This window comes from Leptidea sinapis, chromosome 33 (genome assembly GCF_905404315.1).
Source record: "Leptidea sinapis chromosome 33, ilLepSina1.1, whole genome shotgun sequence".
In the NCBI taxonomy this organism is placed as follows: domain Eukaryota; kingdom Metazoa; phylum Arthropoda; class Insecta; order Lepidoptera; family Pieridae; genus Leptidea; species Leptidea sinapis.
This window is the reverse complement of record NC_066297.1, coordinates 7,958,921-7,983,239: the sequence shown is the minus strand read 5'-3', so window position 1 is coordinate 7,983,239 and position 24,319 is coordinate 7,958,921. Positions and strand designations below refer to the sequence as shown.

The following is a 24,319-nucleotide window of genomic DNA, read 5'->3' as shown; positions in this document are numbered from 1 at the left end:
CAAAAAAGTATCTTAACCACTTTTTCTCATAAGCTATTATATTAGAATATTAATATATAATTGTAAGAAAAGTTTTAAGTAAAAAAGCAAAACAAAAGAGAGAATTTGAAGAAATAAAGACATGAAGCACGTATTTTGAATTATAGTTATAAATTTGGAATAAAAACAATCTTGATACTGTGAGTGTAAAGATAATGAGAATTTTTATCGCCAGAATGGATTGTGCAAAATTATTACTCTGAGTAAATAGTTTAAAGGCCTTTTATGGCTAAATTGAAAACTTCAAAATTGACATTTTGACACTTAAAAAATAACATTGTACATATTGATTTTCTTAGCTTTTCGTAGGGGTACAGTTTTTCTCGTTGAAATAATCAATATATATATTTAATTCAACGCAATAGTAGACATTTGTAGAATATAAGCTGCAACTATATATTTTAAGTTTAAGTTTTAGTAATTTAAAGCTTTCATAAGCTTGTTTACCGACCCGTAACGATAAAAGTAGTTAGTGTTCATTTTAACTCGTTTAATTAATAAAGCAACTTTCTTTTCGAATAAAATGAGTACCATAGCGCAACAGGAAAGCCTTATTAAGGAGAGTTTGTTTCATTTTATCACGAAAAATATCCCTACGGCTAACATTAGTGTTATAGATGATATAGCCCTTTCTTATGTTATTTCTATAATAGAATCAGCATCTCAGGACTCTTGCTTCGATATTGAAGGTAAGATACATACAATTTGTTATTCTTAAAGTGATAGGTATTTCTCACTTCAGGGAATAAATTAAATTTGTAACCAAAATTTATGATCGATGCGGGACTTGAACCCGCGACCCATTGGTATGTTTAAATATTGGTATGTCTTGTTCAACTGTCAGGTTCTGAGTGTTGTACAAGACATACCCATATTTACGAACCATATGTCACTCGAACGGTTGGCTCTGTAGAAGAGCGCTCGGACGGGACAGGTAAGATACGGATTAAAAATAAATTGTTTTAAGCTTATATTATTAATCAGTTTATGTAACTTATAATTGTGAAATATTTTAATCCTTTATTTTTCCACTTCCTTTACAAGGACAGAAGCAAAAGATTGCACATTTTGGGATTATTCTATATATATTATATATAAAGTTAAGATTAAAATTGAATCAAGGACACACCCAGTAACATTTACCGGATTTGCAGAGGGTAGTGAACTGCAACGGCTTGGCAGTTGATCGTGTAGTGCAACTAATCTCAATCTTGCAGCAACTTGCTTTGCATCAGTATCTTTCTCATCAAGGATTCCCAAAGTGGCCAATATACCTCTTTGAATTGAAATGGGTTTTCGAGGGGTCAATGTAAAAGATTACTGACTTTAAGGGTGTAATAATTATCACAAGTTCTTATTTGAAGCTCATATAAATTGTGTTATGTAAAAACTGAATAATATAAAAAATTACTAATATTTTACAAGGATGCATGTTATGCTTCAAAAAAAAACTCAAGACCATTCTTGAGGTACTATGGCTATGAGGTTATCAGTGTCTGATACAGGGTTGTTGCGGATGCAAATATTTTGAAATCCATAGATACTGATGCTGATGCAAATTATTAATGTTCACATCCGTAAATGCAGATGCAGATTTCAGGATTTTTTTAAAGATATTTCAATTTTAAGTCCATGAATAAATGAAAATAATTTTATTTTTTTTTATTAAGTACTAACAAACAAAGCTAAAACAATTTTTAGTTGTATTTAATACTTATAGCCTACAAGACTTAAAAAATAACACATACTTAAAAACTTATAAAACACAAAAACAATATATATTTAAATACTTTTACTTAAAAAATATAGAGAAACTAATTTCAGTAATTAAATAAAAAAATCTGGGAATTATATTTGATAAATAATAAAATGGCAGCCTTCTCAGCCTCCAAGCTATTTCGGAGTGGGTCATATATTAACCCAGCTCCACTAAACAGTTGTTCGCTGGGAGCACTGGCTGGTGGATGTGAAAATATGTTTGTGCCAATTTGTTGAGAGTTTTAAATTCACCATTACCTTCCACCAAAAGTGGATTTTCATCCAATCTTTTTTTATTGCGATAAATGACTAATTCCTTTTGGAGAAGGGCGTCGGGGCTACTGTTGTCAGGTTCTCCTTCACCTTCATCTTCACTCAATGAATCTAACATCATGGCAAGATCTCTTTTTAACAAGTCTTCATACCTATACCGGATATGCCTTGTTCCAGATCAAAGTCAGCTCCCATTCTCATTCTTTTAGTTTTTTCAAAATTTAGCGACGATATATTATGAGAACCAGTGGCAATAGGGTCTAAGACTGCCAACCGAATAGCATCAGTATCCGGTGCTTTTGCTAGTCAAGTTTTTTCATAAGCATTTGAATGATAGAAATCACAGATGATATGAGTGCTGGAGAGCTGCTCATTTCACGAGTGGCTTCTTTGATAGGTTTCAATAGTTCAAGGCAGCATTCCATTATTTCCAAATGTGATTATCATTAGCATAAAAACTTAACACATCTTTTATCTTTGAAACTCGCTCAAGCCATCTAGCCCCGCCCACTTTCTTTTTCAAGTCCTTTGCAAGTCATTCAAGAATATTCCACATACGAGGGCGGCACTGAAAATTTCGGGAATCAAGGAAGTGACACAACATTACTATTTAAAAATGTATTTATTGACACATTTTTCCATACGATGGAACCAATATTTGAAGCAACCATTCCATTCGGAGGTTGGGGTCTCCAAAATGGACGTTTTGTAGGCGTCCACAGCTTCTTCAGGTGATGAAAATCTCAGACCACGCAATTTATTCTTTATTTTAGGGAAAGTATAGAAATCATTAGGGCTTAGGTCGGGGCTGTATGTATGATGGTCTAATAATTCTATGTTTTTCTTGCTCTAAAAACTCTTTTGTTCTCTGCGCGGTGTGAGAACTCGCATTGTGGTGATGAAGGATGATGCGGCAGTTGCAGTTCTCTTTACGGAATTCAGAAACGACCTGTGGTAAACAAATGCTAGTATACCATTCTGCATTAACCGTTCTTTGTCCCTCAAGAGGAATAGTCGCAACATGGCTGGTTTTTGGAGACAAACGTGGCCACCATTTTTTTTGCAACACTCCGTGAACGAACAATTTTTGTTGGCTTTAACTCATTTCGTACGCGTATATCCAGGATTCGTCACCTGATACGATGTTGTATACAGCATATTTTGCTCTTCACAGAGCAAATGCGGTATACATCGGGAAAACAACGTTTTTACATCTAATTGATCATGCAAGATTATTTGTATTTGATTCATGCCAATGTCTAAAGTTGCCTGAATTTCGCGGTATGTCATATGTCGATCTTCCTCAATCAGCTTACGCACAGCATCAACGTTTTCTTTGGTTGACTGCAGTTTTTGGACCACCTTGACGGGGATCATCACTGAGCTTGACACGTCCACGTAGAAATTCAACAAACCAGCGATAAATTGTGGTTTTGGATGGGGCTTCATCAGCAAATGCAGAAATCATCCGGTCAACACACTGTTTTTGTATTAAACCACTTCGAAAGTCATAATAAATCATCACTCTAGAATTTTCTCGAGTCAATTCCATTTTTTCAACGACTATACAAGTTTGACAAGACCTTGTGACAAGACCGAGAATCTTTTTTTTAAATAAATAAATGCTATTCGATTTTTAAAACGAAGGAGTTTTCAATTAAAAAGATTTTAATATGACAGGAACAGTTCAAATATTCCATTCCCAATACTTTTAGTGCAGCCTATGTATGCACATGTGAATAACCGTAACACCCCTGGTCTGATATCCACATAGTCAATTAGGGTCTGGTATCTGTTCATTTTGGAAATGGGGTTTCTTGCCTTAAACAGTTTGAAAATCACTATTCTAAACCACACCATGGTCTTCCAAAGCCAAACCCAATGTTTTGGTACTAGGCAAGATAAGATTTTATAATGTATATACATTAGACCTTCTGTAATAATATTAAAGGAATGGATTGATATAATTTATTACAATACAAGTAATAGAACAGTGTGGAGCGCCAGTGTTTCTAAAATATATATTTCTTTTGTGCGTCTGTTGTAACAGAACTCCTCCTAAATTTGATGAAACTTTCTGTGTGTCTTCAGGTGAATTCGAGAATGGTTTAGATTCACAATTGAACTACCTCCTAAACGACTAACGACCGATTTTGATGATTTTGTTTTGTGTTCCAGTGAATTTGAGATTGGTTTAGATTCTCAATTCTGTCCATATAATATAATTCTCCTGCTCATGTGTATGTTAGTGAACTCCTCCTAACGGCTGGACCGATTTTTCAAATTTAAGGAGTGTGTACAGGACAACGTCTCTCGGGTCCACTAGTATATATATATAAACTAAAATATGTGTTTAGATGTGTTTTATTATTATATTGTTATACTATAAATTAGTAATAGATTTTTTTGCGTCTATTGCGACAAGTTCTAGTTGCTCTGTTGTTAAATTTAATTATATATATCTCCATTCTATAAACAATTTTACTGGAAAATATTTTGGAAACAGACCACGGACATTGGAGAGAGAATTATAATTTAAATTAAAACTAAAATATATAAACTAAAGCTGAAAGTAGTCTTCTGCCTCGACATCCGACAATGTGCCTCTTTGGACAAAGACCTCCCACATTTCTTCTCCGTCACTAGCGAATCTTGACCGTGTACTACCTGCTGTGGCCTTTACTGCTTCACACTTCTTTCCTGTTTTATTGCGTTACCCACTTTCTTCAGTCTTAGTTTTGTTTTGTTATTTGTGTAAATATTTCGCAGTATTCTAGCATATTCGTTCTGAACTCCTAAATCTTTTAGGGCTTGTTGTATTACCTCGTGCTCCAGTGAGTCTACTTAAGTAGTAAGCTTTGGTGTTATCTACAAAACAGCAATAAAATATTCTATTGTATTCTTTGCCTTTCTCGAATAGTTGCTTCGAAAAGCAAGTACCCGAGAAGTAACTACTGTACATAAAATATTGATTAATTTGAATTTTTAGGTTTTATTGAATTTATGTCTGCATACATTCCTGACTTTGCAAACATTGATGAGGGTGTGGTGTGCTCGTGGCTGATGGAGCTAGAGGCCGAAGTCTCTCAGCATGATGAGAGTGATAGCAACTCTGCTCATGGTAAGAATTTATTTATTGTTCCACACTGAAACTGTAACATACTGGATCCTATTACTAAGACTCTACCGATATTAATGCCATCTTAGTGCAGCAGAAGAGGGCTATTCGCGCTAATTAAAACGGAATTAAAACGCTATTAAACTTATAGGTCCTAAAAATCATTGAGAGCAAAATTTTAAGAAAAAAAAAGTGTGTGTGTCAGCTTCGATGCACGACTGGAGTTTACTCCTCAAGAACGATTGTCGTTGAACAGGTACTAAACAAAATCAAGTCCAATGGAGACGGTTACTAACAGACATACAGCAGAAGTTAATAAAAGCGTATTAATAAAAAAAAATTAGATATTAAAAATATAAAATAATTTCATAGTGGTTTTTCTTATGGTCAGGTACCTAATTATTACAAATCTGTGATCAGCGCCATCTATTATCCGTTATGTTGACGTATTACTTGATAGATACAGTGTTTGATTTGGAAATACGAAATAGTTTATGAAAGTGACACTAGATGACGTTTAATAGATTACGTTAACGTCATCTAGTGTCACTTCAAATTAAAAACAAATAACAGTAGACTGTTATTTGTTTTTAATTTGAAGTTAGATGGGGTGTCCGTAGCTCAACGCCATCTAATAAACTTTAGGAAACTAACGTACATTAGCGACAACACTTCTTATTGCAAAATAAAATAATTTTCAAAAGTAACGCTAGGTGGCCGACAGGAAAATACAATGCTAATTATTGCCTTATTTGTAAGCAGACAAAGTCTGTTTTTATTTAAATGAGAAAAACGTTACTATCCCATTTGATGAGTAGATTTTACTCTCCATATTTTTCTCATACCGGGCGCCTTATATGAAAATCGTTTCTTAAGGAGTGAACTCCAATAAACATTTTGACTGTTGCTTCTCAATATATTATGATAATGCTATGTACATAGGCGCATAAGTGAATTTGCTAGAAACTTTCACAACCATAATTTTACCATCAAACAGACATAAACTTATAATGCCTACTACTTGTCTAAGTCGAGTTAGGAATCCTTTTGGGCGATATATATGCATCATATCATTATGTATATTAAGTAATTATTAAATGTATGTCTGGAAGTGTGTGTTTTTTTATACCTTAAAAAGATTTTCAGTGTCCATATTATGAAAAATATTTTTATAAAATATTTTATGTGCTATCCCGCAGTTCTGTGATTAAATATACAAATTTTTGTATAGATGATGCGGGTCTTAAGTTAATTTCCTAATAGGCAGTTGTTGGTGTTGAGCAGGTTATCAACTGTAAAGTAGATCCTGTAGATGGAGCCACAACCTGAGAGTTGAACAAGACATACAAAGATTTTACGGTCGATGCGTCACTCGCACAGTTGGCTCAGTGGACGAGTGCTCGGACGGAACCCGAGAGCCGCGGTCGCAAATTAAAATTTGTATATTCATATTCACTTCGTATTAAAAATCAATATTCTAAGCTTTTATAACATTATATCGCAGATGATTCGGCTGGCAGCGACAAGATAAGTCTTACTTTGCAGAACATCAGCGAACTTCTACCGACCGGTACGAAGGCTAGCCGGTAAGTAGTTTTGAAATAATTTCATCCTAAATATACATTATCTATATATATATATATATAAGAGATTTCCACGTATATAGTCACTCATCACGATATCTCTGGAACCATTAGAGCTAAAGACTTGAAATTTGGTAGGAATATTCTTTTCACCGAGTAGAGGTCAGCTAAGATTTTCGGATTTTCCAAAATTCCATCCGCAAGAGTTTTTGTTATTATGAACAGAACAACGTCTGTCGGGTCAGCTAGTATTTAATATATATCTAGGCATGCCATAAATACTGAAACAAAGAAAAAAAAAATCTGTTGCAAATAACATTTATTACTTTTACAGTGTGTTAGTCTAATACATAAATATAAAACAATTTTAAATATAATTTGATCTCCATTGGCTGCAATACAGTCCTTTAAACGTTAGGGCCAGTTATCAATAGAAGCACGCACTCTTTCCATGAAAACATTCTTCACTGCCAATCGTACGGATTGCTTTAGGAACTCCAAATTATTATGGCGTTTAGAGCAAGCCGTACTCTCTAAAACTGACCATAAATCATAATCCAGCGGATTAAGATCTGGACAAGACGACGGACAGCTTTGATGAAATCCGAAATGTTCGTTTCCAACCAAGATTGTAGACCGAGCTTTATGACCCGGCGCCGAGTCTTGCTGGAAGGACTATTCTTGGTTATTGAACATGGTGTTGCTAAGGGGTTTCACTAACTTTTCAAGAATGGTATTTTGATCTTATGTCGATGTTTTGATACCTTTCATACCTTCATAGCTAATGCTCCACCAATGACCAAACCATCATTGAAGTCGGACAGTGCCCACGTTGCACGTGGAGACGGGCGGGTCATTGGGGAACGTTGTTCCCTGCTGTCCTCTTCTTAATTTTTTATTAAAATTAATAGTAACATGTGTGGGGGGAGCTTTTGCGCCCCGTTTAGGTTATCTTTTGGAGCTGAGGAAGCGCCTGTTCCCTCAGCTCTGATGTCATGTCCGGTGAGTTGTCGCCGGTTTGCGCGGGCCCTGGCGATCAGCCCCGAAGAAGAAGATAGGCGATCAGCTGGGCCGGGCGCAAACACGTCACTCTTCATCCTCGTCCCGCACGAGTTCGCGCGGGTAGCGGTGGCTGTCAGGGGCCAGTTTGTAGCCTTTTCTGATTTGTTTGGCTCACGAGCGCGTACCATGCAGGCGCGGCGGACGTGAGCCGGCTGCGTAGGTGGGTCTTGTACACCAAGACCTTCACCCTCACAGGGAGGCTTGAGGAGAGCGCTGGACGAAGTAAGGCCATCGCGACGTTTGTCAACGTTCGTGACGTGCTCGTTCATGTTAAGCCGGCGGTCGATGGTGACCCCGAGGTACTTTAACATCGGAGACCACGCATGTCCTGTCCGTTTAGCTGCAACCTATGCTGGCCTGTGAGCACACTCCCGGTCGCGAGCGCCTGGGTTTTGCCCATGTTTACTGATAGTCGCCGCCGCGTCATCTGCAAACAGCGCCAGAGTTGCCATCGGTTCGAGCGGGATATCATCTGTGTATTTAGCCTATGGAAGGGGTGACAAGCAGCTACCCTGCGGTACGCCGGCTGTTGCTCAAGTGTAATTTTTTTTTAAATTTACAAAATAAGAAAAAATATTAATAGCGCGTTTTATAATATAACGTAACATTTAACAGAGCCATCTACATTTCTTATGAAGTACTAACCCAATGACAAATATATTAAGTGACACATGTTCAAAGCGTGTCTGGTTCTCATGGCCTCAATTATGAAGACACCATGTTCGTTTGCAGGTCACATTCTAGCTCTGAAAGTTCAGAATGCTCTACGCGTCGTGCTCCCATGGACACGGAGGAGTATTCCGAACAGGTCAACATGCTTATTGAGATGTTCCCCAACACCTGTACTATGGAGGTGGGTATTTGACAGCAATAGAAGATGTACTGGCATATGTTGAAAGGTCTTCTTCCCGTCAGCCACAACTATCCTTATAATCTATAAACGCTTATTAAAGATTGCTTTTTGGCGCAACCTGTTGCTGGTGGTAGCTTTATGGAGTGTTACCCACCTGGTGACCGCCTGGTTGTGCGACCAATTAGGTGGCGTGATCAGCTCGGACGCGTCATAACTCTGGTGCCTATATGATGTTTAGTTTGGTAGCTTACCGACACCATGTAGTATATTCAAATTCAAATATTTTTATTCAAAATAGGATTTATAATCACTTATTGAACGTCAAAATCCAAACCACCCATTCAAAAGAGACTGCCTCAGACCTGAGAAGAATGGGCGCAAGAAACTCAGCGGGCTTTTTTTTTATATATAAAAAATGGATTTCAATGTAATATCGTACAATAAACATTTATAATTAAAGAGCCTGAGGGTGTTCGCTTTATTCCCAGTCCGTGGTGTCATTAAGAAAATCGTTTATGCTATAATAACCTTTCCCACACAAACGTTTTGTAACAATTCTTTTAAATTTCGTAACACATTTGTTTTGTACATTTTCTGGGATCATATTGTAGAAGCATATACATCGCCCAACAAAAAACTTACTAACTCGACCCAACCGAGTAGTAGGCATAACAAGTTTATGTTTGTTCCTCGTGTTAACATTATGAATGTCACAGTTTCTATAGAATTCCTCAATGTGCTTATGAACATACAAAACATTATCAAAAATGTATTGAGAAGCAACAGTCAAAATGTTTATTTCTTTAAATTTTTCTCTTAATGATTCTTTAGGACCTAGGTTATAAATCGCGCGAATAGCCCTCTTCTGCAGCACAAAGATAGTATTAATATCGGCCGCACTGCCCCATAACAATATACCATAGGACATAATACTATGAAAATAACTAAAGTATACTAATCTCGCCGTATCTATGTCAGTTAACCGTCTGATTTTCTTAACCGCATATGCTGCAGAACTAAGCCTATTCGCCAATCCTTCAATATGGGGGCCCCACTGCAATTTGGAATCAAGAGTAATGCCAAGAAATATAGCAGTTTCCACTGGTTTTACCACCTCTCCATTTAATAAAATATTCGCATCTACATTTTTGACATCTGGCGCGGTGAATTTAATATATTTGGTTTTATGATTATTTAACAATAAGTTATTGGCGCTAAACCAGAAAACGATGTCAGATAGAGCTTTGTTTACTTCGTCATATAAAACTTGGCTTCGTTTCACTTTGAATATAAGTGAAGTGTCATCCGCAAACAATACCGCCTTGTGTTTTTTTTCTACAAGGTTAGGTACATCAGGAAGAGGAAGGGTCCAAGAATAGACCCTTGTGGTACCCCCATACCGAGAGGAGTCCCAGGAGATCTCCTGCCATTCACCTCGACCCTCTGAATCCTATTATTTAAATATGAGATCAAAAGATCGAGTGCAGATCCTCTTATACCATAGTGGCATAGCTTCCTGACCAGCGTTGAATGTTGAACACAATCAAAAGCCTTAGATAAATCACAGAAGATACCAAGTGCATTCTGTGATTCCTCCCAGGCCTCAAAAATATTCCTGATGAGTTCAACACCTGCATCCGTAGTCGAGCGTCCCCTAGTAAAGCCAAATTGTTTTATATGAAGTAACTTATAAGTGTTAAAGTGAGTAAGCATTTGGCTTAAAATAATTTTTTCAAAAATTTTACTAAGGGTCGGCAACACCGAAACAGGGCGATAGTTATTCGGGTCAGAAGTGAGTCCCGATTTAAATATTGGTGTAATTTTAATATACTTCAGAAGGTCAGGAAACACGCCATGTTCAATACAGCTATTAAAAACTAGTGCTAGATATGGTGCTATGACGTCAATAACAGAACTTATTATTTTTACAGATATGCCCCATATATCAGCAGTTTTTTTCATTTCTAAGGATCTGAAAGTTTTAATTATTTCTGCTGGGCTAACAACACTGAATTTGAAATTTTGTTTACATTCCTTAACATTTTCCAAAAGACTCGGCAACACTGGTGGAGGAGACAAGGGTGCTGGAGATGGAAACTGGAATTTTAGAAAAAAATTCTCAAAAGCAGAAGCTACTTCCTGCTCAGAGTGGATTTTTGTATTGTTTATTATTAGATTATATTCAAACTTGCAGTCTTTCGCTCTTCCAGATTCCCAGTTAATAACTTTCCAAGTCATTTTTATTTTATTTGAAGCATTTTAAATTATTTCTCTAATATGCATTGACTTAGCAATAGAACATACTTTCTTAAATAATTTTGAATAATTTTTCACATATACAAGGAAAGATGCATCATGATTACATGATGATCTCTCACTATATAGCTCATATAACCGTTGTCTGCTCCTATGAATACCAGCTGTTGCCCAATTGTTAAATGACAAGAGACCACCCGAGTTGATTGTCTTTGAAGTAAATATAGAAGCAAACTCTGTTTTAATTATTTTAAATAACTTACCATACATCTCATTTGGAGTACTGTTATAATTCAAATACAAGTTTAAGAGTTTTTCTGAAACATTGCCTCTATATTTCTCCATTCGCCTATTGTTTACCGGAACAAACATAAACTCTTTAGTTGAAGTACATTTGTTCCCTGCAATATTAAAAGAGGCTATTTGACCAAAGTGGTCTGAGCTCAGTTTACTAATTATTGATTGAGAAATAGGTTTATAATTAGTAAAAATATTATCAATACAGCTTTTAGAGGTGCTGGTTACTCTAGTAGGCTCTAAGAAAATATTTGATAAATTATATGATTTAAACAAAGATTTGAATCTAATACTTGTGGTGGATTTTTCTAATAAGTTAATATTAAAGTCACCACAAATCATAATATATTTCTTAGATTCTGATAATTTTGATAGAACCTCCTCCAATACACTCTCAAATAACTCATATAATGCATCGGGGGGTCTGTATATACTTACAACAATGGCACACTCAAGCTCTGCACAGGCTATTTCAATGGTACGTTCAACAGAGAGGCCCACAATATCTTTACGGTCTTTGAATTTAAATGATTTACTTATAAGTATAAGAGAGCCGCCACGTGTTGCATTTTCTCTGCTAAACACACTTGCCACCCGATGACCACTGGAGTTAAAAATGAGCTCATATTTTCTAAGCCAGTGTTCAGTAAGACATTAGATATCAATATTTTCATGGTTCATTAGTAACTCCAGTTCCAGTTCTTTACCTAACAATCCTTGCATATTTTGGTGCATCAGGTTTATGACTTTACAATTATTATGTTTACTATTACTTGTACATTGTATATTTATATTGCTAGAGGAGTCCCCTATTGTCTTATTGACTAGTTTAAATAATTTGGAACATATTCCAAACCAGAAACTAAACTATAAGACTGCTCAATAGAAGCAGTGCTAATCGACTTACTAACCTGCTCAATAGAAGCAGGGGACCGGGTTGCCAAATAATTGGCTGAGTTATAAAATAAATAAAAGGATAGCGATTTAGCTATCTGTCTTTTATAAAAATTAGATAGGTGTAACCTATCAAATGTCAACATTTTACATTTATGATTAATTATATTATTTATGTCAATTATGTGTATGTTACTACATAATAAATTACCATTATATGTCACATAATTTGAATGAGACAATAGGGTTAACATATTATACAAATTGTCTCTTGCTTTGTTTTCCTGTGGCAAATCCTGTATGAATGGCAGTGTGAATATTATAAGATTTTCTATTTTTAAACTATTTAACTCATTGTATAATTTTTGTAGAACATTTTTATTTAAATTCCCTCTTCTCCCAATCATAACAATAATAGAGGTATTAGAGCAGTGAGTATCACTAAGAATTCTATTCGAAATGACATCAAAAAGAATTCTAAAGGAATCGATTTTGAGAAAATAAATGCCTTTGCCTTTTATGCCTGCATGGTGGCGCGACTGATTGCGCGACCGTCGTGTCCCGGTGAAATATAGCCCTTTCAGATACCACAATAGGAAACTAATTCTTATATAATTCGAGAGTAGCCTGGAACTGAAGCACGATACAGTAATTCTTATTAATTATTAGTTGTTTTATTGCTAGAAACTATGACAATCATAATAACATTATTACACGCGGAACAAACATAAACTTGTAATGCCTACTACTCGGTTAAGTCTAGTTAGTTAGTCTTTTATTGGGCGACGTACATGATTTTACAATATGATCCCAGAAAATGTACAAAACAAATGTGTTACGAAATTCAAAAGAATTATTAAAAACGTTTGTGTGGGAAAGATTACTATAATATACACGATTTTCTTGATGATTCCACAAACTGGGAACAAAGCGCACCCTCAGGGTCTTTAATTATAAATGTTTATTGTACGATATTACATTTTAATACATATTTTTATAAAAAAAGACCTGCTGAGTTTCTTGAGCCCGTTCTTCTCATGTCTGAGTCTGTCTTCGTTGAATGAGTGGTAGTTTTTGACGTTCAATAAGTGATTTTTATTTTTTCTATTGCCCTAAATTGTCAATTCCTTTATTTGACCTTCTACCGAAGGATATCCCTCGCCCCATCAACATCTCTTTTCTTCTTACTTTATGCCATTCCCCTTTCATAAAGATTCTTTACAAATTTATTTCTCGCAATAATATTAAATTGTACTTTCTACGCATCTACTAGGCACATATTCCCACTTACATTCACACATTTCTCCCTTAAACTTAGATTAGATACTAACAAGGTAGTTAATATTATGGTGTTTATTACTAACCGTACTAACTCTTGTTGCCTGTTCTTCAGTTCACAAAAAAAAAACACAGCTATTTCAACCGATCATTTCCTTTTAAATCAGCTCTCATTTCCTTTTAAATAATCTCTCCACCATGACGTTTGCCGAATCGTTGACATTCAGTCGACGGAGCCAGTTAATATAAAAAAAAAGTGATTTTGAATCCTATTTTGAATAAAAATATTTGAATTTGATGATTATTAGCCACTCACTATATGCGCGTTATAAAAATATAATGCTTCAAGCGTAAACGAGCAGCCAGCGAACGAATCCCCGCATCCGGCGGCTAGCAGAGAAATCATGACGTCATCACGCTGTCGAACGAAAATGCGTACTTTGACCTTAATATTTACAGCCATTTTTAAAGCTAAAAAAATAAAAATAAAAGCACGAATTTTCTTGTAATTTGTTGCTTTAAAAAAAAAAAACATTTTCATCCCAATTACGATATTATGTTGTGATTGTTAACCTGATCAAACTGACCTGAGCATTCAGTATTCCGCTCTCGCTCACCTGAGTCGGTTGATATTTTTATTTATTTGAATACATAATATTAAGAATCTAATGTGGTATAAAGTCGTATATATATCGCTATAGTTGTACAATTGCACTATAGCATTTTATGCAAAACAACTGTGCTATTTTGGCATTATAGTACGTACGGTAAACAATGCTTTTAAACCCATAGACTTTTCAAAGACTCAATATAGTTCTTATATTAGTGATCGTGGCTGTAAAAATGACAGATAAAAGTAGAGGAGTATAGAAATAATATTAAAATGGTCGCAACAGATAAAGCATTGCGTCTCGATTGCAAATGGCGACCCTGAACGCGCGGCGGCGACTCTGCTGTTGCGTCGCGAACAAGGCCAGTCGCTTTCAGCCACTGTCCTCCACTCAGCAGCCAAGCAGCCACTGGTGGATGATCATGAGATCAAGAACAGGATCATTGCAAGGTGTGTATAATACTACGTTTTTTTTATGACAATAAGGGACGAGACGAGCAGGACATTCAGTCTGATGGTAATTGATACGTCCTGACCATTACAATGCATTGCTGTTCAGGATTATCGAAAAACCCAAAAATTCGGAGCGGCACTACAATTGCGCTCGTCACTTTGAGACATAAGATGCTAAGTCTCATTTTCCCAGTAATTTCACTAGCTACACACACATTACTGCTTCACGGCAGAAATAGGCACCGTTGTGGTACTCATAACCTAGCCGGCATCTTGTGCAAAGGATCCTCCCACTGGTCAGGTTTTATTAAATTAGTATTACAAATATAGAATAATTTTTACTATTCAATACTGGTATTATTTTCTTCTGAAATAAAAATCGAGGGTAGTTGGAAATTCGAAAATATAAATCGCAGGTAGTTGGGAATATTCGTTACGTGCGCACGAAACGTGATCGGGTGGAGGGGAGGTTGGTAGGGCGACAGTTTAGTCTGTCTGGTGAGAACATCGGTGCGAGATAGTCGCTCAGATCTTAAAGTATCTAAGTGTACTGTGGAATTAATTTATTAAAGATGTTTAATGTACGTGTACAAGTTCAAGTGAGCTCGTTACATCAACATCATATAGGGGCCCATCCATAAAACTCGTCAAACAAGTTTTATGGATATTTTACCCCATTCCCCGTGCTCGTGACTGGTGGCATTTGTTCTTCCCTTCTATGAAAGTGCATTTTACGTTTTTATTTTCATAAGTTATAAAATTCACACTTATTTATTTATTGGGGGCAACAAACAAAATACATTCTTTACATGCACATTTTAATAAATAGGAGTTAATTCAAATCTAAGTTACCACTGCTATCATAAATCAAAACATCGTTTAATAAGCAAACGGCAAGTATAAATTAAAGTCCTGAAATTCATGTTAGTTACACAATTTTGTTAATTTAAAGTGTCATTTACCTGAAATACGACCTATCCTATCCGACTCCATCCTTTTTAAGTGTGGTGTCGTTTTTCACTGAACACTTTGTTATTGCGTGGCGTTGTATTCAAAGCGCGGTAAAAGTACAACTGAACGAAAACTCTGCCTAATAGACGCGTAGGCAGAGATTTGCTGCACGATTGGGCCATGGTCTTTTTAAACATAAAATATGTTTGTCTTTTCACAGATATTCTTACGTGGATAAAGACGCAGAAATTAAAGAGCATAAGCCGTTGGCGCCAAAAATTGAGCCGAGGAAGATGGTTCGCTACAGGGATAATAAGATTGTGTCTCTGAAGGGGGAACGATATACTGAGGTATGTATGCTTTCGGAAGTACGTGTCGCGGACTATAAATGCAATCTTTTTAAGGGCATACATGGGCATAAAGGCTTGCCTAACGGCCAATCTCAATAGAATTCAGAGTAAAGAAAACGCTTATGCCTTAAAATCCATACCATAAAATACAAGGCTAAAAATACTAATACTTCATTATTTGTATAAAGGGAACGCCATAATTTTCCATAGATTGATTATTTTAATGCCAAAGGCGGGAATCCATAAATAGCTTGAGGCAATTTTCTATTTTAGCCCCCTCTCGCTCCTTGGAGAGATGTCGTAAGATTTTTCGCAAACATCTCCCCCCTCTCTAAACTCGAGCGATTTTTTTTTGCAAATTGCTTTATCCGTGCTCGATTGCATTATATTTATGCTTAATTATTTCAATTTAAGATTAATTACCATTTTCTCATTATTTTTTCTCTTCACAATTTGCCGAAATCCCCCCCTTGAAATCCACGTGAGTTGGGTGATATTTGGCTCTTTTTCGCTTCCTACATGCACCATGTAATTTGTGGACGTCCCCATAGGAGGAAATATATTTAAATAATCATTTCCACTAAAGTATTGGTATTAAAATCAAAATGAATTGAATTCCTTTTCCTCTGAAAGCGTCAAGAAGTAATTTTCGTAAGTCGCGTTTAAAAAACCTTTTGAAAGGTTTAGTACTATACAATACCTTGTTAATAAACTCAGTGTAAAGTTACACCATGTTTAATATTACTACTACCTGTCATGTAATTCTGTAGTGTTTTTTGGCGTTAATTAATTACGCTGTTATTAATTTAACTTCAAATATTGTGTTGTTTACAACAAATATTAGAAAAAAAATTGCACAGTGCTTTACTTTTGTATATTTTTAGCGAGATAATTTATTATAATTCTGTTATAATGAATATGTTCGATAATACGTGGGCCATACTAAAACTTTCTGTACTGACAATTTTTAATACAACTCTTCAAAAACAATTGTGGCATTTGACCTTGGAACACTCCGAGTAGGTGGTAACGGTTTAGGGTATGTTCTGATATGCACTGCGAGCACTGCACAGTCACTGTAGAAAAATTCGTTCCGTTATGGACTGGCAGTATACTGCCGCAGTACCTTAGGGAAATATATGACGTCATAAATCGCCGCCATATTCTACTGTCAGCACTGGCGTTTTCGAGGTAAGGTACTCGCAGTACTTTGATCACGTGATCAGTCAAAACCACTCGAGTGCCTAACGTTTTATAAACAATACCTACAGTTTAATCCCAAATATTTTTAATTTGACAATACTCCATCAACAGTTTTTTTTAATGAACTAGAAAACTTTAATACACTCATTTGAATGCTGTGTCAAAAATCGTGGCTGACAGTATATGGGATTGCGTTCCGTTTTAAAGAGTAACCAATATAACTGGCTATAAAGGAACGGCTTCACAGTATACTAAATTGGCGTTAACCTCTACAGTGGTCGCAGTGCATATCGGAACATACCCTTAGTTTGTGCGATTGTTATTTGTTTTTACATTAAGGCATCGTTTTGACAATTGTGTGGCGGCAGTGCAAGGAATTTAACTCGAGATAATATTAGCTTAAGAAAGATGCCATAGATTCAGATGTGTGATCTCTGTGACGATTTTCGTGAAGGTCGCCGGGAGACTCCTGGTGTCGCAACTAATATTGATACGATACGAAATCTCGTTCCAACTGATAAATAAATGAAATGCCATTAAATCTAGCTAATTGCTTCTAGTGATCACCCAATAGTTGACACTGATTGGCACGAAAATGAAAAACCACATGAATATTTATGTAAGAATATCAGGTTCAAAATTCAAACGTAATTATTTTTATTCAAATTCAAATATTTCTATTCAAAATAGGATTCAAAATCACTTACTGAAACGTCAAAAACTACCACCCATTCAAAATAGACTGCCTCAGACCTGAGAAGAACGGGCGCAAGAAACTCAGCGGGCTTTTTTTTATAAAAATATGGGTTACAATGTTATATCGTACAATAAACATTATAATTAGAGAGCCTGAGGGTGTTCGCTTCATTCCCAGTCTGTGGTATCATTAAGAAAATCGTTTATGCTATAGAAACCTTTCCCACACAAATGTTTTTTAACAAATCTTTTAAATTTCGTAAGACAATTATTTTGTACATTGTCTGGGATCATATTGTAGAAGCATATACATCGCCCAATAAAAGACTTACTAAATCGATTTAACCGAGTAGTAGGCGTATCAAGTTTGTTTGTCACAATTTTTATGGCAATAATTATAAGGCAATTTCAATATGATTTACTAAATGCAAATATATTTATATAGGTACCGAAGTCTGGCGCTGAAGAGGAGCAGTTGAAGAAACCCAAAAAACAACATTGCCCTTAACCTTTAGAACCATGTCAGTACAGTGAAAAAGCGGATACTAAACGAAGTACCGCTCAATCCTTGTCCTCTTGTCTCTTATTAGTACCTCATCCTTCGTGCCCTGTAGATGTGACGCGCCTGCGTCAAAGTGTGTCAAAATCTCGTCAAAGTGTGTCAAAACTGTGTGAAAATCTGTCAGAGTTGGCAACTTTGCCACAACCGAGCGGTCTTTTGCTCGGCTTCTGTTTAGTTTCTGTTTTTTGTACAATTTTTTCAGTATTAATTTATTTAATGTCAGATTTGTGTGAAAATGTGACAAAGTATTTTGTCCGCGTTCACATTATGTTGACAAGGTCACAACGTACAAATGAAATCTCTAGCATTCCCACGGCTTCGGCTGTATTGCTCAAAGATAAAAATATGCTAAGCAGGTTAAATCCAATATATTGGGTTGTGAATACGTATAAATTCTTTAGTGATTTTACGCGTTTCTACGTGTCTTTGACGCGTTTTGACGCCATTTTGTCGACACTCGCGGCGCATCTGTCCTTTCGTGTAAGTGTTAGTGTAGTTTTAGCGCGTGATTCGCACACACATATGATTTCTTCCGCTTTTTCAAGTACTGATTTGTTACCTTGTGTTAGTCGGCATATACGACTTAATTTCTGTGTACTATTATTTCGCGTGTTTATTTCTAGGCTCTCTAAAAGGCAGCTGGTTTGCAGTATTATTATTACAAATAGCAACACTATGGCATCATTAGATATAGGCGAGCGTAAATGTGTTCAAATCTATAGGGAATTTATAGTAACAAATTGTCTGGGATCTTTTAGACTGTGCGATGCCATAGGTTACCTTATTGACAGAGAGTGCTGCTTGAACGAAAATGGCGGGAGTTTTACCACCGTCCGCCATTTTCTTTTCGTGCGCGGCCATTTTGTATTCCTTATAGTTTTAAGCGTTCTCACACCTGTGATTTTTAAATATAATTTTATTATAAATGTGATTTATATGATAGTTTTATCGTTTTTATATACGTCTGTGATTCTGATGCCATTGAATTTAATTATAGACCCTGTGAGTGGTTGTTGTTTATGTTTTTTAATTTTAGTATTTGGCAATTTCACGTTTGCGCCGTTTTGGTGTTAATGATTGAATTGTCGCTTAGATTATATGCGTGTTAGTGAGTTTGATTGTAATCACAAACACTATACAGGATGTATGAAATTAAACAGAAAAGCAAGTTTAATAACTACAGATGTTTAGTAAAATCATCTAAAATGATGCTTGGTTACTTGAACTTAACGAGTTGTACAGGCTGCAATCGTTAAGTGTGACCAGGCTATTATTCCGAAACTATTACAAACATCAAAATACTTTAAACTGATATTCAAAGATTATTACCTCATCATTAAAATGAAATCAATAACTTATTTTAAATCAGTTTCTGATATTAAACGTTTTGTATGGGATTAGTAGAAAAGTTTTAATTTCCTTATTAAGTAATAAAAATACCTTTTAATTGAATAATATATATTTCTTAGTACAAAATTTTGTATTCGAAGCGAAGTCCATGTTATCATTATCATGACCTTTCTACTAATCTCATACTAAATGTATGGGAGTGTTTTATATCAAAATATTGGATTCTCGTTTGAATTTAAAAAGTTATTGATGTAATTTACTGATTAGTTAACGTACTTTCGATATCAGTTCAAGGTTTTTGTTTATCATAATACTTACGAAGTAATTACTGCCTGGTCACACTTAAAGATTTATTTATTTAACTCGTTAAGTTTATCTAGCTGTATAAACTTACTTCTAAAGGCAACTTTGAATACCAATCTTCTAGTCCCGTAATGTACAATCACAGATATAGCCGAATATATGAACGGATTACAATTCAAATAGTAAAAAAGAAAAGACACCAGAGTAACTTTCAAGACATTTCTTTACATTTGACATCTGTCAAACTCTGCACTTATAACGGGTTGACATTTTTGGTTTGCGCGTTGTTTAGACGTCCGTCGTTTGAATTTCTGATATTAGTGCTCAAGATCAAGATAGTTTCACAGGTTTGAATAGCTGTTACATTACAATGGCGGCTGGAAAACTTAGCTCTGATTGGTCAGCGCTGACGAATTCATGGCGGCTCGAAAGCTTAGATCTGATTGGTCAACGCTGACGAATAGAAATTCAAATTGCATATCAGATTGTTGAATGTAGTCGTTGTAATCTCGTTACGCAATTAATTCACTAACACGTATAGGAATAATGTGATTCAAATTGAGGCACGATTTCTCCCAAGGGGTAATAATAGTTCTGCTTCGATAAAATTGTTCGGATTTTTTTATCTATCCCAGCTCCCACTCAAGAATTGGGTGCTCTTCATATTTGTTTCCGCTCTATTGCTCGAACCATAGATAATTTATACAAACACTGTTGGTTTCGGTAAACATATTTTTTTATTATAGTAATAGTGAAAGGTTTGATCGTATTTTATTTTAGATTAGGTACTTTATCTCTCTTTAGTCGCGCGCTCAAAGTTAAGCTTTGTGGTGGTTCCGATATTTATTTTGGATAATCGCCACTTCCGCTGATTGGTTGTGCGACATAATTTTATTGGGCTTCCACCTTTGGGCCATCTCGCTGCCATTTTTGAAGTGAAACTTCTTTTTCGACGTATGGGAGATATTTTATAGCAAATCGTCACGATTTTCGGTTACGCGCCATCTTGTTTTTATTTTTTTTTTATATTAATATTTAATATTTTAAAGTTCAGAGAAAGCTTATAAGTAATAATAATACTAACATCGAAGAACCAAACTGGTGGTCTAGTCAGTATAATGGGGGGAATTTTACTTCTCAATGCTGGTCATCTTTAGACACCGTAGAAGCCAGACTTCGAGAGTTGAATATTTATTAATTAAATAGATATCCCATCCCCCAAGTCTTCTGCTACCATAAACATTGGCAATGAAAATAATAAAATGATTTTTAGTCACAATGAGCTCCTATAGATTGTCTGCTGGTTTTCGTGCGTTATGCTGAAGTTATACGGTATGTACTTCGGAAAAGTTGAGTGTTTAAAAGTTTCCGTATATAAAGCGCACTGCAGTACCGTACACTAAAAAGCGAAGAATTTTATCGAAGCCTAACTACAGCTTAGCCAAGCTAAGAATTTTACTTTGATAGAAAAATTTTCAAACAGACTCTGCCCGAATCTTTTTGTTTTAAGACTTTTACTATATAAGAACTTACATAATATAGTCTTATATGTCATACGGGCAGGAGTCGTTTGAAGTTTCGTTTTGTTTTAGTGAAAATATTAATGCCAAAATTGGTGCTAATAATATCGTTGTAAATTGCCAAATTTAAGTATGATAATATATTATTAAATTAAATGTACACTGCATTTATTTGTCTTGCCATATTAATGAATTTATTTACTGTAATAATTATTCTAACTGAATTATTTATATAATTATTTATTTCTTATTAAGTACTTTGTTGATTAAATTAGTCTAAATTAAAATGATGCGCCAAGTATATTTTGGATTTCTTAGTTTAGATGAAAGTACATTACACAAATCGAATTAATATTTTTATGAAAGTAAAAACTTGAAATGTATACGTTAGTAACATGCTCAAAACAACTCTATAAATAATATGGTTACCTAAAAGTATAAAAAAATAACTACTTCTTATTTTCGTTACAATATACAATATTTTGTAACAATAGCGACATTCAATGAACGCAATGGTAGAGCTATTTAAGTAAATCAATTTTCCATAATATACAGGCCGAGAAGTTGACGTCCAAAGCTAAAATTTGAAAGCCTCATGGTGATGAGTATCCGAATCACCCCTATGTATATTCTACGATTTTGTGTATTTTAGGAGATAATAAATTTTTTCCCCATTTATCCGTTTTTGTCACCTAATTGTGGTTTAGGAATTTTTTCTAATTTTTTTGAACACTTTTAGTTGATTTTATTGTTGATAATTATTAACTACAGTTGCAATAACCACATAAGAACCTATGAATAGTTTAGACAATGCGGAACTAGTTTAGAATTGAGTCGTAAGTTCAAGATAACTGCTCCAGCTAAATTCATGAAAATGTTAAGGTATCAAAAAAAAATGGGGAGCCTATGGCTTTTAACTATTTTTAAAAACTTCCCAGAACATTGGCCAATAATATGCTTTAGCTTTGGACGTCAACTTCTCGGCCACCCTGTATATACTAAAGAATTGGAATATTTCCATAATATATATATTACAGAACATCCTGTAAGTAATCTAGTAGCCGCGTGTTATTAAGGCACTGAAACCCACTTGGCCCACGCTCAGGCGTAGCCGTTTAGATCTCGTAGGGGTGTAGCGCTCACAGAAGGTTGATTAAAATTTTGTTTTTTAACTAAATAATTTGTTTATTTAAAAATATCAATTATGATTTATTTTTTTATGATAACGGTTGTACCCGCGTGTTCATTAGGTGTCGCCATTGTAGGGCTTCACTGTATATGTCTGGCAACAATTCTTATTACAAATGTACGTATATTTTTGGATGCAACTCATTTTGACTTAGACCATGTCTGTAATCTCGCGATTCAATCTGATTTTTTTGTGCCTCATTTATAATTTGACCAAATTTAAATAAAATGAACAAAGCTTAAAGGACAATTTGACATTAATTTGGGCAAATTATGAAGTCGTTGTGGCAACACTGACAGTTTAGTAGAATTAAGTTTATGATATCATATAAGTGTAAATGTAATATTCAAAATGGCGCCCACAGCTTTTTATGTTGTCGGATGAAGCCATTACTATTTTAAGTTTTTTTTTCTTAGTCTTATCCTATTAAGTAACACTAATAATATTTATAAGTTTACCAAATGATCGAACATTATACGAAGCATGAATTATTAAGGAAAAGATATATTATGATGCATTTCCCAGTTAATATTTCTTAATAATTAAAAACCCAATCAAATATTATCTGAAATACTTCCGCCTGAATTTGACATATAGTAATGGTTATAGAGACCAAAATAGAATATTTTATAATTAATAATTTCAGTTGACCATGTAGGTAAGTTATAGAATAGAAGAGGGTTAAGGCTAAAATCTGACATTTGGATCTTCTTAAATTTAAGTTCTTCTGACTGACATGATTTGACAGCTGTCAGTGTTGCCAACACCCTGGCATCAAAATCACAGATGACACATCGTAATAGCCGCATTTACTTTATTTGTATTAAATTATTTGATTTGTAGTTTAGTCTAGTTTTGCGATGAGCGCGCATTTGTCATATCCAATATGGAGCATTGTACCAATATATCTTTAACCCTTGCGTTTGTTTTATTTTAAAGTATCTAAACCTCATGTACATTACTGTATTATTTTTAACAAATAGGAAATCAAACGAGACGGCTGATCACCTGATACAGAAGTCATTAACGCAGCCTATCGAACTTATTAACAATAGACGTCCAATAAATCTTTGGGCTTTCTGAAGTGACATAAAAAACACAATTGATATATTTTTGAAGTTATACCATCTACTGGCGTGTTAGGAAAACCCCTGACGTAAGCTGGTCAACAAGCCTAAGAGTAACTCATATTATGTCTGCTAAACAACAACCAATGGACGAGAATTTAATACATTTCAATTTAAATAAAAGTTTTAAAAATAATAATTTCTTTCTAATTACATAAAAATAATTTAATTATTAAGTTATTATTACACTCTAGGAATTATTTAACAACACTTAAAAATTGCAGAATAATCTAAATAATCTCGATTTTTTTTTGAGGAAATTCTGTTGCGTATTTACGCCCCGGAACGGGGCGTGATATGTCGGACTCGAGTGTCACCCCATACCGACTAAAACCTCCTCTGTGCTGTTAGCAGCCCTGGCTTTCACAGCGAAGTAGGACGTGGGCCGTGGAGGCCGCAAAGACTACGCAACAGTCGCGGGGCGTCTCCTAAGGAGACTCGAACCTCAGACCGGCTGTGTGCTTGTGGGAAGGAGAGAGATGAAAAGGTGAGAAGAACACACTCGCCGGCGAGTTAGGTGATGTTTTGTGTAATGTATGTAAGTGTGTATGTATGTGTTTATGATTGTATGTATGTATGTAAGTAGTGTAAATG

At 35.1% G+C, this 24,319-nt stretch overlaps 1 protein-coding gene across 1 annotated transcript; it reads left to right on the top strand.

Moving 5' to 3' along the window:
* The first annotated feature begins 352 nt into the window (after positions 1–352).
* On the top strand, positions 353–23,517 carry LOC126974737 (CUE domain-containing protein 2). The gene is made up of 7 exons (XM_050822348.1): positions 353–728; positions 5,060–5,191; positions 6,693–6,774; positions 8,566–8,686; positions 14,308–14,471; positions 15,646–15,775; positions 18,120–23,517. Exons 1-7 carry the CDS (start codon positions 563–565, stop codon positions 18,180–18,182), a joined length of 858 nt encoding a protein of 285 aa, XP_050678305.1. The 5' UTR covers positions 353–562; the 3' UTR covers positions 18,183–23,517.
* The last annotated feature ends 802 nt before the right edge of the window (positions 23,518–24,319 follow it).

Coding starts and splice junctions, on each gene's coding strand:
- LOC126974737 (XM_050822348.1), top strand. CDS start 563: ATGAGTACCATAGCGCAACAGGAAAGCCTTATTAAGGAGAGTTTGTTT. Junction 729..5,059: donor CTCTTGCTTCGATATTGAAG/GTAAGATACATA, acceptor TTGAATTTTTAG/GTTTTATTGAATTTATGTCT. Junction 8,687..14,307: donor CCAACACCTGTACTATGGAG/GTGGGTATTTGA, acceptor TGGTCGCAACAG/ATAAAGCATTGCGTCTCGAT.